The sequence below is a fragment of the Salvelinus fontinalis genome, chromosome 18, assembly GCF_029448725.1.
Source record: "Salvelinus fontinalis isolate EN_2023a chromosome 18, ASM2944872v1, whole genome shotgun sequence".
Classification (NCBI taxonomy): Eukaryota; Metazoa; Chordata; class Actinopteri; order Salmoniformes; family Salmonidae; genus Salvelinus; species Salvelinus fontinalis.
This window is the reverse complement of record NC_074682.1, coordinates 15559441-15573572: the sequence shown is the minus strand read 5'-3', so window position 1 is coordinate 15573572 and position 14132 is coordinate 15559441. Positions and strand designations below refer to the sequence as shown.

At 41.5% G+C, this 14132-nt stretch overlaps 1 protein-coding gene across 1 annotated transcript; it reads left to right on the top strand.

Moving 5' to 3' along the window:
• Positions 1-3462: 3462 nt before the first annotated feature.
• On the top strand, positions 3463-8965 carry LOC129815048 (protein FAM83D-like). The gene is made up of 4 exons (XM_055868352.1): positions 3463-4113; positions 6002-6169; positions 6427-6551; positions 6740-8965. The coding sequence occupies exons 1-4, from the start codon at positions 3631-3633 to the stop codon at positions 7716-7718; spliced, it is 1755 nt and encodes a 584-aa protein (XP_055724327.1). The 5' UTR covers positions 3463-3630; the 3' UTR covers positions 7719-8965.
• The last annotated feature ends 5167 nt before the right edge of the window (positions 8966-14132 follow it).

Genomic DNA, 14132 nt, shown 5'->3' with positions numbered 1-14132 from the left:
CTTCTCTAGAGCCTGTAAAGTACAACAACAACAAAAATAGTTCACTATTGTGACCGATGGGATTAAATGGGTAAACCCAAAACTCAAGTCACACATTGGCCTAATTTGTCAGATCCTTTACGTATAGTCTGTCCATGAGAGATTAAGGCTACACAGTCATGATCAGGGTGACCACATGTCCCGGATTTTATCAACACATTTATTTTTTGAAATGGTTGATTTGTGCTGTATTTCAGTCAGACATTCCAACCTGTCTCTTGCAGTCACGTTGCGCTTATGGAAAGAAATCATAAGCATGTGGTAGCCTAAATTGACTGGTGTTAAACACTTCTCCAATCATTGTGGAGATCTGATATTCTGCGCAACGCAAGACGAGATGTAGGCCAATGTCATAGGCCTATCATCAACCAATCATATTTCTGAAATCCTTTTGGGCTAAATTCCAGCTAAACTTGGAGAGGACAGTTAGGCCCCACTAACAAAATGCGTGCTTCTGACTAAGAGCTACAAAATTAAGTAAATAGTGACTGAGGCTGAGTGACTTGCTTATTCAACATGTTTTCTGCTACTTCACTCAATCCCATTTTAAGTCTCCCTTCCTAGCATTTACATTTACATTTAAGTCATTTAGCAGACGCTCTTATCCAGAGCGACTTACAAATTGGTGCATTCACCTTATGATATCCAGTGGAACAACCACTTTACAATAGTGCATCTAACTCTTTTAAGGGGGGGGGGGGGGGGGGGGGGTTAGAAGGATTACTTTATCCTATCCTAGGTATTCCTTAAAGTATAAAAAGTTAAAGTACCTTAAAGTACCACTAGCAGTGGTGTTATAGAGTAGGCTACTTAAGTTTTTAAAAAATATGTTAAAGTAACATGCTACACTGAACAAAAATATAAACATAACATGTAAAGTGTTGGTCCCATGTTTTATGAGTTAAAATAAAAAATCCCAGAAATGTTCCATATGCACAAAAAGCTTATTTCTCAAAAATGTTGTGCACACAAGTTTATATCCATGTTCGTGAGCATTTCTCCTTTGCCAAGATGATCCATCCACCTGTCAGGTGTGGCATATCAAGAAGCTGATTAAACAGCATGATCATTACACAGGTGCACCTTATGCTGGGGACAATAATTGGCCAATTTAAAATGTGCAGTTTTGTCACACAACACAATGCCACAGTTTTGAGGGAATGTGCAATTGGCATAGTGACTGCAGAAATGCCCACCAGAGTTGTTGCCAGGGAATTTAATGTTAATTTCTCTACCTTAAGCTGCCTCCAATGTCGTTTTCGAGAATTTGGCAGTACGTCCAACCGGCATCACAACCGCAGACCACGTGTTAACACGCCAGCCCAGCACCTCCACATCTAGCTTCTTTACCTGTGGGATCCTCTGAGAGGTGAGTAGGGGTGGTGCTGAGGAGTATTTCTGTCGGTAAAAAAACACTTTTATGGGGAAAAACTAATTCTGATTGGTTGGGCCTGGCTGCCAAATGGGTGGGCCTATGCCCTCCCAGCCCACCCATGGCTGCATTCCTGCCCAGTCATGTGAAATCCGTAGATTAGGACCTAATGAATTCATTTCAATTGGCTGACTTCCTTATATGAACTGTAACTCAGTCAAATCTTTGAAATTGTTGCATGCTACGTTTATATTTTTGTTCAGTATATTTCATTCGTTTTGGGGGGTATCTGTACTTTACTTTACTATTTATATTTTTGATTACTTTTACTCCACTACATTCCTAAAGTGAATATGTACATTTTACTCCAAAATGGTCAGGCAGGACAGTACATTGCTCCAATTCACACACCTAACAATATTCTGTATACATCTGTCCCTTCTTTGGACACTGTGTTAACAAACCTCCAAACGAGCTTCAATGCCATACAATACTCCTTCTGTGGCCTCCAACTGCTTTTAAATGCTAGTAAAACTAAATGCATGCTCTTCAACCGATTGCTGCCCGCACCCGCCCGCCCGACTAGCATCACTACTCTGGACAGTTCTGACTTAGAATATGTGGACAACTACAAATACCGAGGTGTCTGGTTAGACTATAAACTCTCCTTCCAGACTCACATTAAGCATCTCCAATCCAAAATGAAATCTAAAATCGGCTTCCTATTTTGCAACAATGCCTCCTTCACTCATGCTGCCAAACATACCCTCGTAAAACTGACTATCCTACTGATCCTTGACTTCGGCAATGTCATTTACAAAATAGCCTCCAACACTACTCAGCAAATTGGATGTAGTCTATCTCAGTGCCATCCGTTTTGTCACCAAAGCCCCATATACTACCCACCACTGCGACCTGTATGCTCTCGTTGGCTGGCCCTCGCTTCATATCCGTTGCCAAACCCACTGGCTCCAGGTCATCTATAAGTCTTTTCTAGGAAAAGCCCCGCCTTATCTCAGCTCACTGGTCACCATAGCAACACCCACCCGTAGCACACGCTCCAGCGGGTATATTTCACTGGTCATCCCAAAGCCAAAACCTGCTTTGGCCGCCTTTCCTTCCAGTTCTCTGCTGCCAATGACTGGAACGAATTGCAAAAATCAGAGCAGCTTACCGATCACTGTACCTGTACACAGCCCATCTTTAAATAGCACATCCAACTACCTCATCCCCATATTGTTATTTTTTGTTGTTGTTGATCTTTTGCACCCCAGTATCTCTACTTGCATATCATCATCTGCACATCTATCACTCCAGTGTTAATGCTAAATTGTAATTATTTCGCCTCTATGGCCTATTTACTGCCTTACCTCCCTAATCTTACTACATTTTCACACACGATACATAGCTTTTTCTATTGTGTTATTGACTGTGCGTTTGTTTATTCCATGTGTAACTCTGTGTTGTTGTTTTTGTCGCACTGCTTTGCTTTATCTTGGCCAGGCCACAGTTGTAAATGAGAACTTGTTCTCAACTGACCTACCTGGTTAAATAAAGGTGAAATAAATAATAATAATAATAATGCAACCTAAAACATTATTCATGTAGACTACACTGTCCCGCGAATGTCCCGCGAATGTCCCGCCTAAATCGTCCTGTTGTCCCGCATTTGGGTATTTTAAATGTGGTCACCCTAGACATGATCAATTACTTGATAACACAACTAACATAACTTGATAACACATGGTTAACTGCGGTAATGATTACCTGGTCTAATTTTAAATACTGAAAACGTCAATGTCATGGTAAGTTCAGCCAAATAGGCTTTTGCTTATTTTTATCATCATATGATATACAGTACTTTAGGGCAGGCCTACCTATAGGCCTTCGTTGTGTCAAAATATAGCCTGCAATTTACTACGGTAGTCCGGGAATTTGGGGTCGTGATTTGAAAGTGGATACTGGATACAAGGGTTTGTTTGGCTTCAAATTCAAACTGCTGGCCAATGAGCGAGCGCGTTTAGCAGAGCGCTCTAAAGCGCAGGCTTGTGTACACAAATCGGGTTGCACAACTTTCGAGTAACCAATGCCTACTACGGATGGGCTGGAACTGAGTTCAACGCAAAATACAAATGTGCTTTTTTTCTGGCCACATTGTTTCACACGTATAGGAGGATCCCTGAATTTAATGGTTACTGTATATTCTTAATAGTAACATTATGGCTCTATCGCAATGTTTGGACGATTCACCTGGAAGGTGGCCGTCAACAAGGCAGGGAAATTATTTGAATGTACAGGAGTTGTACAACGAAAAGCACCGATTAGCGTTGGAGGAGCTTATTTCTGGTGGAGTTAATTCCTTTCTGGATTTTCTAAGAAAAGAACAAATTCCGAACTTTCTCTCAGATGACGAGATCAAACAGATTGGCCGTGCTGCAGTGGTCCCACGCTGTGCGTCCCTCCAGGGGGGAAACGTGATCATTGAGCAGTCGGTAAGTAGCTCCATGGACTGCTCCTCCGTGACTTACTTTCCCGATGTCTCAGACGTGGAACCACCGCTGTTGGAAATCGGCTGGCCCGCCTTTACATCGGGCTCTTACCGAGGAGTCACTCGTGCTGTCGCACACTTCCAACCCAGCTATGGGGAATGCATCTATAGTTGTAAGGAAGCTGCGAGAAGAATGATAAAAAGTGCCAAGGAGGTAATAAATGAACAAAATATTAAAATGGTCATCAATAGACATACCACGTGTTGAGTTTTATGTGTGTTGTTTAGTGATACAGATTAATGTTATAGGCATATATGGAAGGACCCATTTTGTATTTGCCTGACTTTGGCACACCTCGAATGTAAAATTCAAACCAGCCATGCAGGGCCGGCTCTAGCCTTTTATGGGCCCTCCTAAGCGAGATTTGGTTTAGATAACTGGCTAGTCTTATTTACCAATCTAAAAATTGTTAGCTGACATGGCTAATTGAGTGACTGACATAACAATCGAAAAATTGCTGACAATCAAATTTCAAACTTTCACATTGGGTGTTCAACTAGAAGTTGAGACCATGACTGGATTTCTCAGTTTAAAGCAAGTTTTTTGCAGTTCTACACATTTTACCATGGGGCGGAGAGAACATTTTTAAATATTATAGCGAATGCCATGCAATTCTACTCATTTTGGGGTGGAGAAACATTATTTCTGTTTTAAAGCTATTGGCAATTCTACACATTTTGCCATGACTTATGCCATGTTAATGATATCTTAGTAAGAGTGACTAACAAAATCAATTCCGTACACCCTGGAGGTCAGTGCCCCTTGGCACGTGACCGGTGGTATTCGGCCATGTTTACTACAAGTTTAGATAGTAGGCTAGACTAATTTACCAATCTAAGAATTGTTTGTGATAAATCGAGTCCGGTCCAAAAAACATCTGTGGTCATTGAAATCAAGGTCAGAACGGACAGACCAAATTTGTATGTCTTTTCAACGTCCTTGGACGTTGGAGTCAGACGGTGCTCCCTGGGTGATTGACTGGTCTGGTATATAAATATTTGTGAGGTCTGGATTAACCTTTATACTGTTTGATGTTCAGCTTCTCAAAAGCATTGTTTTTTTTCTCCTTTATAGTTCACAGATTCTTATAGAAAACTATATTACCCATTTTGAAGAGCAGTAGATACTTGCTCATAAAGGTCAGACAAAAGAAAGAACCCCATTAATGTTAGTCACATGTTCAAACTCAACACATTTCTGGACATGTTGGAACTGTCAGTTTGATGCAGTTTCCTTACCATCCTGATGAGTTAATGTTCCAGAATGGAGAACGAGGAAAAGGCTCCAAACTCCAAGCCTGTGGTTCAGAGGAGCACCTACAGTAATAGTACATAAATGAATGTGTCTGAACATGCTTTTCGCAATGTTTGTGCTCTTTTCTTACTGCTTAGCCTTGAGTGTCGATCTGCCTATGCGTGCAGGTGCGCTGTAGGTAGGTTTACAGCTAAAGTGGAGAAATCAGGTTTGAGTTGCAGTTAATTGAATTTCTCTCTGCTTCAGGCCTTATAGTTGCTCAGCATCAGTTTGAAAATAACAATTTAGAAAATGCCCCAAAGGGCCCTTGATCTGTACGCTATTGAGTTATTATCCTTGAGAGGGCACTAGAAAATGCAATTTTATCAAGAAAAGCTAACATCATTGCAACAAATTTCTAACCTGCTTCTGGAGAACATGAGGTCAGACCTCAGCAGGAGTTCTAAAAGCACCTCACAATGAGCCTGATTGTCCCTGTCAGAGAAACTCATTTGTTTGCTGACCAAGCATTACATATGATTGCAATGGCAACAGACCACAGTTGACTGCAAGCGAGGATCATTTAAGTACACATAACAGAGAGAGTGTGGCCAATAGAGGAGCTGGCTCAGTGTTTTCTCCTTCTTAATGTTTGATTAAGACCTGGTTTGTGGGAACCAGCAAGTATAAGAGCCCATTCAGAGTGACCCTGCCTCACAAATAGTAAGTCAGAAGAGCAGCCTCTTTAAAATTGTAAACCGGACCTGAATGGTGCTTTGACTAACCAATGATTGATGTACCATTACAGGTGATTGCCATAGTGACAGACTCTCTGACAGACCTGGACATATTCAAGGATCTTCAGGAGGCGTGCACGCAGCACCGAGTTCCAGTTTACATCCTGCTGGAACACTCATGTGTGCCCGCATTCCTCAAAATGTGCAACAACATCAATGTGCGCCTGGACGAGCTTCAGGTATGTGGGTGTGATGACTCCACCTTTGTGTCGTATCTCCGATAAGCCATGGTTACAGTTTCAATGCATACCTAGTTAAGTAAAGGTTCAATAAAAATCAAATGAAACTGATGATCATGTAATGCATTGTTTTCATGATCAATGGAAACATTGCTTTTTTATGACTTACTTAGTAGCATCATCATGCTGTCTGCATGTTTTATAAGTGACCAGTGACAGGCTTGTATTTCATACTGTTTTTGTTTCATTCCTTTAAGCAAATGCGAGTGAGGACCATAACTGGGGGTACGTACTTCATGAGATCAGGGGCCAAGATTACTGGAAAGGTTCATGAACGGTTCATGTTGATTGATGGGAACAGAGTGGCTACAGGCTCCTACAGGTAAAGACTTCCTGCTTTACCAACAAGGCATTATACAGTATAGCATTGAAAAACGTCCCGAGCAGTAAGCAATAAAACATTACTAAATACTTTCCCCTTGTATGAATCAAGCTACTGTAAGTGATGTAGCCATCCTTATTTGACTGAAATGGGGTATACAACTGTAAAGCATTTTGGTTAATTCTTAGGTTCAATTGGACTGATGGGAAACTAAACAGCAGCAACCTGATTGAGTTGTCTGGCCAGATCACTGAGAACTTTGATGAGGAGTTCCGCATCCTGTATGCCCAGTCCATGCCTGTTATTACCAGGGGCCCAGCCAGTGCCCGAATCAGTGGCGTCTACGACCACCTGCTCATCAAACTCCCTGTCACGTCATCCCCTCAACCGGCCAGAGAAAGGCCCCCAGTCGAGCCTGTCTGTCTGGAACTATTGGGGGAAATTGTCTGTCTGACCAGCACACCCAGCCGGGCCCAGGCTGTGGCAGTGCCGCCCTCCAGAGAAATGACTGGGAAGAGCAGCCCGGTGTCGGCCTCCTCCACCATAGGGGAAGACTGGATGGAGCAGCAACACATGCAGGAGGTCCTGGCTGGAAGTGCTGCTCAGTGCTTGCCTACAGGTGACCCTGCCACTGTCACAGCAGCAGTGGATGTGCTGGTCACACCCCTCGTCACTCCTTGTCATGTCTCCACCCAGACCAGCTGCCCCACGGTGGACAGTGGAGTGCAGACAGATCTGAGTCAGTACACTAACCGCCTCTCCCCCAACAAGGCTACAGTTACCCACTTTACCACCACCAATAACCAGACCGGCAACATCCAGAATGAAGCTGCCTCCTCAGATTCCATCTCTACCTCCCCCAGGCAGCACCTCGTCCCCCATGGGGTGGACCATTGCCCTGCAATCCGTCACTGTACCTCGCCCCCCAATGGGAACCTGAGGGAGTGCTTCCACAAGCTGACCAAAGAGCGTCAGTGTCACTACTCCAACATCCGCTCCAAGCTGGAGCACATGGGGACCATGCTGTCCCACCGCCGTGAGCTGGTAGACCGCACCAACATGGCCCCGGGGCTCGGGCTGCATAGAGCATGCAAGTCCCAGAAAGAGTGGAAACAGAGGCAGGGGCATGGACACTTGGCCAAGGGCCAGATGTCTACAATAAAATAACTTATTGGGCTGCAGGGCCTTGGAGATTATGGGTGTTGTGGAAAGGGTTCTGTGTTTCGTAGGTATACACTACCTGAAACAAATGGGTTTAAAGGGCAATATGAAATATTTGAGGATTATTCTTCCTTAGTCTTAAGATTTTGAAAGTACACTACATGGCCAAACTGATGTGGACACCCCTTCAAATTGGTGGATTCGGCTATTTCAGCCACACCCGTTGCTGACAGGTTAATGAAATCTAGCACACAGCCATGCAATCTCCATAGACAAACATTGGCAGTAGAGTGGCCTATACTGAAGAGATCAGTGACTTTCAACATGGCACCATCATAGGATGCCACCTTCCCAACAAGCCAGTTCATTACATTTCTGCCCTGCTAGAGCTGCTCCAGTCAACTGTAATTGCCGTTATTGTAAACTGGAAACGTCTAGGAGCAACAACGACTCAGCCGCAAAGTGGTAGGCCACACAAGCTCACAGAACGGGACCGCCGAGTGCTGAAGCCCATAGCGTGTAAAAATTGTCTGTCCTCTGTTGCAACACTCACTACCGAGTTCCAAACTGCCTCTGGAAGCAACGCTAGCACAAGAACTGTTCGTCGGGAGCTTCATGAAATTGGTTTCCATGGCCGAGCAGCCGCACACAAGATCACCATGCGCAATTCCAAGCATCGGCTGGAGTGGTGTAAAGCTCACAAATCTTGGTTTGGAGGACACTACCTGCACGAATGCATAGTGCCAACTGTAAAGTTTGGTGGAGGAGGAATAATGGTCTGGGGCTATTGTGTCTGTATTGTGATGCGGCCTTCTTCCTCTTGTTATTGTCAATCTGTCGCCTTTCTTTCAACCCTGTTTGAACATGACTACTTCAGAAATTGACGTTAAATGGCAAGAGATCGGCAGACTGTCATTTGCCTTGACCACTTTTGCCACGAAATGGAAAGTTTTTAAGCATGGACATTGTGCAACAAGACACAATCTGTATAGTTTTTATGAAAAATATCTTATTGAAACAATAAGATTGTCCAATGATTTATTTGAGAAACACTAAGTGCAATTCATAAATTTATATTTTATGACAATTTTAAGTGAGCCATTTTGTCTGCTGTAACTAAAACGTAATTATGCTGGATTCTAACATGCAGTCTAACTTAATCTGAGTACTGAGGAAGTAATAGGTTTTATGATATCAATTTATGTACTTTATTGCTGACACAATGAAAATAAAGGAGTACTTGATTTATATTATCTGTTTTCAGTCATCACTTTTCTTAATACATTTACACTGTCCCATCCTCATAATGAGTACTTCAAACCGGTGACCATGTGTCCTTAAGCCCAATTCTTAATGCTGCTTTTCATGAAATTGCTGATCATTATATTATGCGACGTGATCACTATGGAAATGAACAAACAAGTGACAGTGGAATCACTTCTGTTTTTATGAATAATAATGTTGAGGGCAAAAGCACTTTAAGTCTCATTCATCAGAATATCGTGTTTATATAGTTATTTTAATGATTGATTGCTATACAATATCTATTAGCCATTGTGTGGTGGTTGGGTTTATTGGAACCCTCTGCCACTGGTCTATATTTAACAGCTGGGTATGTGTGGGCCACTTTGCAAGGGAAATCATCTCTCTTCACTCTGAAGCCTTTGCTTTACATGTGGTAGACATTCATCCAGCAAATATTTCAGAGTATATGTCAAGGGAAGCTAAGCAACAGCACAAATAAAGTAATGACACAATAACAATACAGGTATTACACTTGTGTATGTCCAATATTACGTCATATGTAAGGCCTTGTACTATACTGCCATAGTTCAGAGTGCCATTTGGGTTTGGCAGGAACATGTTGTTTTTTCTCATCTGAGCACAAAGGTCCTGAGATGATCAAGCCAAGATCTTGGCTCCTTTAAAAAATGCCGCCCTCAAATGTGTTACTCAGAGTTTTTGTGTGAGTAATATTTAGCCACATTCGGGATGGACACCGTGACGGGTACTATGGGTTAAACTGTGTCCCAAGTTTGAAGTCTGAAGTTATAAACCAGTTTATTGTTTGGGATTTCCCATTTATTTGTAGATACTTTTGATATATTTTTTATTCAATTTTACAAAAGGAATACATTGGATGGTGTAGAGTTACCTACAAGTATGATAACACCCCTTCATTATTTTGTGAACTGTAGCTAACATTATCACTGTAGGCCTATTGCCTCATAACTAGAATCTCCATAAAATATGACCGTATTATTGCAGTAATAACAATGAAAAAGACATTAACAGCAACAAATCAGTTTTTATTTAGTTTATTTAGAAGCCAGCAGGCTCAATTTACTTTCCCAAAGTAAGGCAGCCATTTTACCAACTCACTTTCAGCCTTGTATATTCATCCCCACAGGGCACCATATCAGAACCAACTCGATTAATTTATGCAAATGGTCCCAACCTAAGGGATTTGATCTGTGAGCAAATGCACTGGGTGTATTGTGAGAGAAATAATTGAGATTGGGTGATGTAAGACAACCAATGTGTTTGTAATGAAAAAAGTGGCAGACGTTCCATAGCATCGTGCTCTTTGCCTTTTAGGTTTTTACTCATTTGTAAATAGCATCTTCATGGCAAGATGGCGCCGAAAGACATGGTCGCCCTGTTCATGGCTCCTAAGCAACTTTGCATTATTTGTTTTTGTGTGTGTTATTTCTCACATTATTAGCTCATAAGTCTTTTCCATTAATACATACAGCTGGAAATAAAATTTAAGAAGCATTTCTCTACACCTGCAATAACATCTGCTAAATATGTATATGGTACCAATAACATCTGCTAAATATGTATATGGTACCAATAACATCTGCTAAATATGTATATGGTACCAATAACATCTGCTAAATATGTATATGGTACCAATAACATTTGATTTGATTTGCATATCCTGCTACACAGTGACAGTATGAATGAAATGTATATCATTTAGTCTATAATTTAATTACTTGTTTTCAATTGCAAGTATATCCTATTTTCAAACACTGATAGGCTGCTATTATAATAATTATTTATTTTCAATAGTACTTTGACAGGAAAGACAGGCATTCAAAGATTGAAATTAACAGTAGGGTGTGAACTGGCTCTTGATAAGCAATTCAGGTAGTGAAAGCCAGTCTCTTCACAGTTCAAATCAAAATTGATTTGTCACATGTACCGAATACAACAGGTAGACTTTACCGTGGAATGCTAGCTTACGAGCCCTTCCCAACAATGCAGTTATAAAATTGAGCTATATACAGGCAATTCCAGTCGCAGATCAATGTGCAGGGGTACAATGTGTTTGAGGGACATACAGTATGTCCTTGAAGGCAGGGTAAAGTGACTAGGTATCAGGATAGATAATAATAAGAGTAAAATAGAGAACAGAGTAGCAGCAGTATATGATGTATTTGTGTTGTTGGTGTGTGTGTGTGCAGTGTATGTGAATGTGTGTGTTTATAGTGTGCATATACTGTATGCCATTCAGAAGGTGAATGGGCAAGACAAAATATTTAAGTGACTTTGAACGAGTTATGGTAGTAGGTGCCAGATGCACCGGTTTGTGTCAAGAACTGCAACACTGCTGGGTTTTTCATGCTCCACAGTTTCTTGTGTTAATCAAGAATGGTCCGCCACCCAAAGGACATCCAGCCAACTTGACACAACTGCGGGAAGCATTCCTGTGGAACGCTTTCGACACCTAGTAGAGTCCATGCCCCGACGAATTGAGGCTGTTCTGAGGGCAAAAGGGGGTGCAACTCAATATTAGGAAGGTGTTTGTAATGTTTTGTACATTCTGTGTATAGTCTTGTGAGTGTGCATAAAGTCAGTGCAAGATAGGGTTAGTGCAGATAGTCTGGGTAACCATTTCATGAACTATTTCGCAGTCGAATATTTTGCAGTCTTATGGCTTGGGGGTAGAAGTTGTGACTGTCTCAAAGTTTGACCATGTTCAATCCAAGTATTATGAACTACTATAATGATCTACTATAATTTCTAAGTTACTAATGACTAAAACCAAGAGTGAGTGCTGTCTGAAACCGGTACTGTGTGGGGTTAAAGGGATCTGCCTAATGGTTCATTTCATCAACAGTACTGTGTCTCTGCCACCAGAGAGAGCCCTAGCCTTGTTTATATCAACATTACATACTGTATGTTGTGGTCTATTGTGTCTGTCTCCAATTCCTCTAAAACTCGAGGACCGTTTCTTTTGTCTGGTTACCACAACAGTCCATTGATACATGCATTTTCAGAATGACCAGCTACTGTAGTAATTAACTCCTATGGAGAAAAACACTGCAATTTGTACACAATCATTGGATCTTAACTTCTTTCTAAAAATGACAGATTTTTTGAATCTCAGGTAAATGACAATTAGAGTCCTTTTACATGTCCTCTTTAGGTCATTTCTCTAATCCCATGAGGGCAGAATATTTCCTGATGCATGCTGGGTAATGTCATTTTGGCTGTTATAGTGTCTGACAGAAGGTGTAACGTTGTGTCCCGACACAAATTGAATTAAAATATAATCAGATTAGTAACTAAGAGTATACCATTGTCTATTACCTTGAATCACAATTATGTAAATGAGAATTACCCTTGTGCTTGTCTTTTTTGAAAGCAACATCTCGATCTCCTGTATAATCACTGTTTTCAATCTATAACTGAGGCAGACATGATGCATGCATGCCAGGCATACTAATGCTTTGTGAATTAACCTTTTTGTGTCCGATAGGTCACAATTCTTCATTTCTGGTTTTATTGGTCAGATAAAGTGCACAGTGTGTGTGCTAGGGAATTCCTCTCACTCATAACATCAACAATGGAAGTTCACACACTATTTTGCAGGAATCTTTAGGAATAAAAAAAGTTTAGGGCAAAGGGCACTTGTCTTTTACTTTGTCAAGTATCTCAGTACCAACCCCACCCTGTCCACCCCCCACTAATCTCTTATTGAACAGCAAAGATGGGGGTGAGACAGACAGTAACAGCCATCCCCATTGATTATTTAATTGGTTTCCATCTCCCTGTAAATGTATATATGCACCCTTGGTGCCTGGGTGCTGAGGTATTAGCTGCTCTTCTCTCTGTAGTCTAAGTCACACATTTGCAATGACATTCATTAGAGGGGGATTTGAAGAGCGCACAGCAAGGTATGTACACTCATCCTCTGTGCAATTTTACTCAAATAGTTTTAATACCCATTTCAAATTTGGGGTTTATACTGCAAATATAAATTAAGGCAGTTTCTGGTCGCCACAACTATCTGGTTTACCCTGCTTGCGTAATGTTTATTTAATTTGACAGACATAAAATGGCTCTCCTGATGGCTAAAGTAAACCTCTCAATTACCCTGAACACTTTTGATGAGATAAGCTGTGGATTACTTGACCTCCAGTTGGTCAGGCTGTGAGCTACAGTATGGACACTCCCACAGGCATCACTCTGTCTTTTGCAACTTCAACCAATTATCTCTCCCTCTCTCTACACACACACACACACACACACTCACTCTCTCTCTTATCTGGTATCAGCCTGAATAACTTGGTCTAAACATTTAATTTCAGAAGGCTACTAACTGTTAAAACACCCTGACATATAAACACTGATAAAAACCTGCTCAGTTGGCTGAATCCTGCTTTGTTTAACTGTCCCCTGTCACGATTAATCCTGTTTGTAATGCCATCTCTGCTTTGTTTTCCATGAGGGAGCGCAAGGGCGAGTCATTGCACTAGAGGGAGTGTTCTGCCTCGGGCTCCAAAACATAGATAATAAATGTTCAAGTCATTGGAAAATAAAGTGAGCCTAAAGCATGTAGTCAGGTTTAATGTTGTCGTTCTATAGTTGTTTGGATGGGTGAGTAAGATAGAGTGGCATGTATTGTGGTTCAGATGCATGAAATTTAGTCACTTCCTGGTCTCAAATGCTGATGACACACTATAGTAACGCAGGCGGATGGTATTGTTGATAGACTCTCTGTGCTAACTGCATGCTCTGCATTTACACACTGTCCAACAACAGCATGACTGCTATTTTTAGACCAGCTGCTCCTCTGCAGCACCCTTTAATCAGCTATTCACCAATGATTTATAGTAAGAGCCTATGTGAAACAGCTGTAGTGTTGGGAAAACCATGCATAGGCTTTTATTTTACATATTTTGAAGTTACTACATTTTTATTTGTATTAGGTACAGTAAGTACCAGGAGAATGCCCGCTAAAGTGGCCACCGTTGTAATGTTTCTGTTGTCCTTGCTGTCGTGGAAGTGCTGGATCTGGTTCTGCAGATACACACTTGCTGACAGGGAACAACCATGTTTGAGACCTCTAAAACATGGCATAGGATGTCACACAGTCAGAGTAATGGTGAGTCAACCTGGCCAACA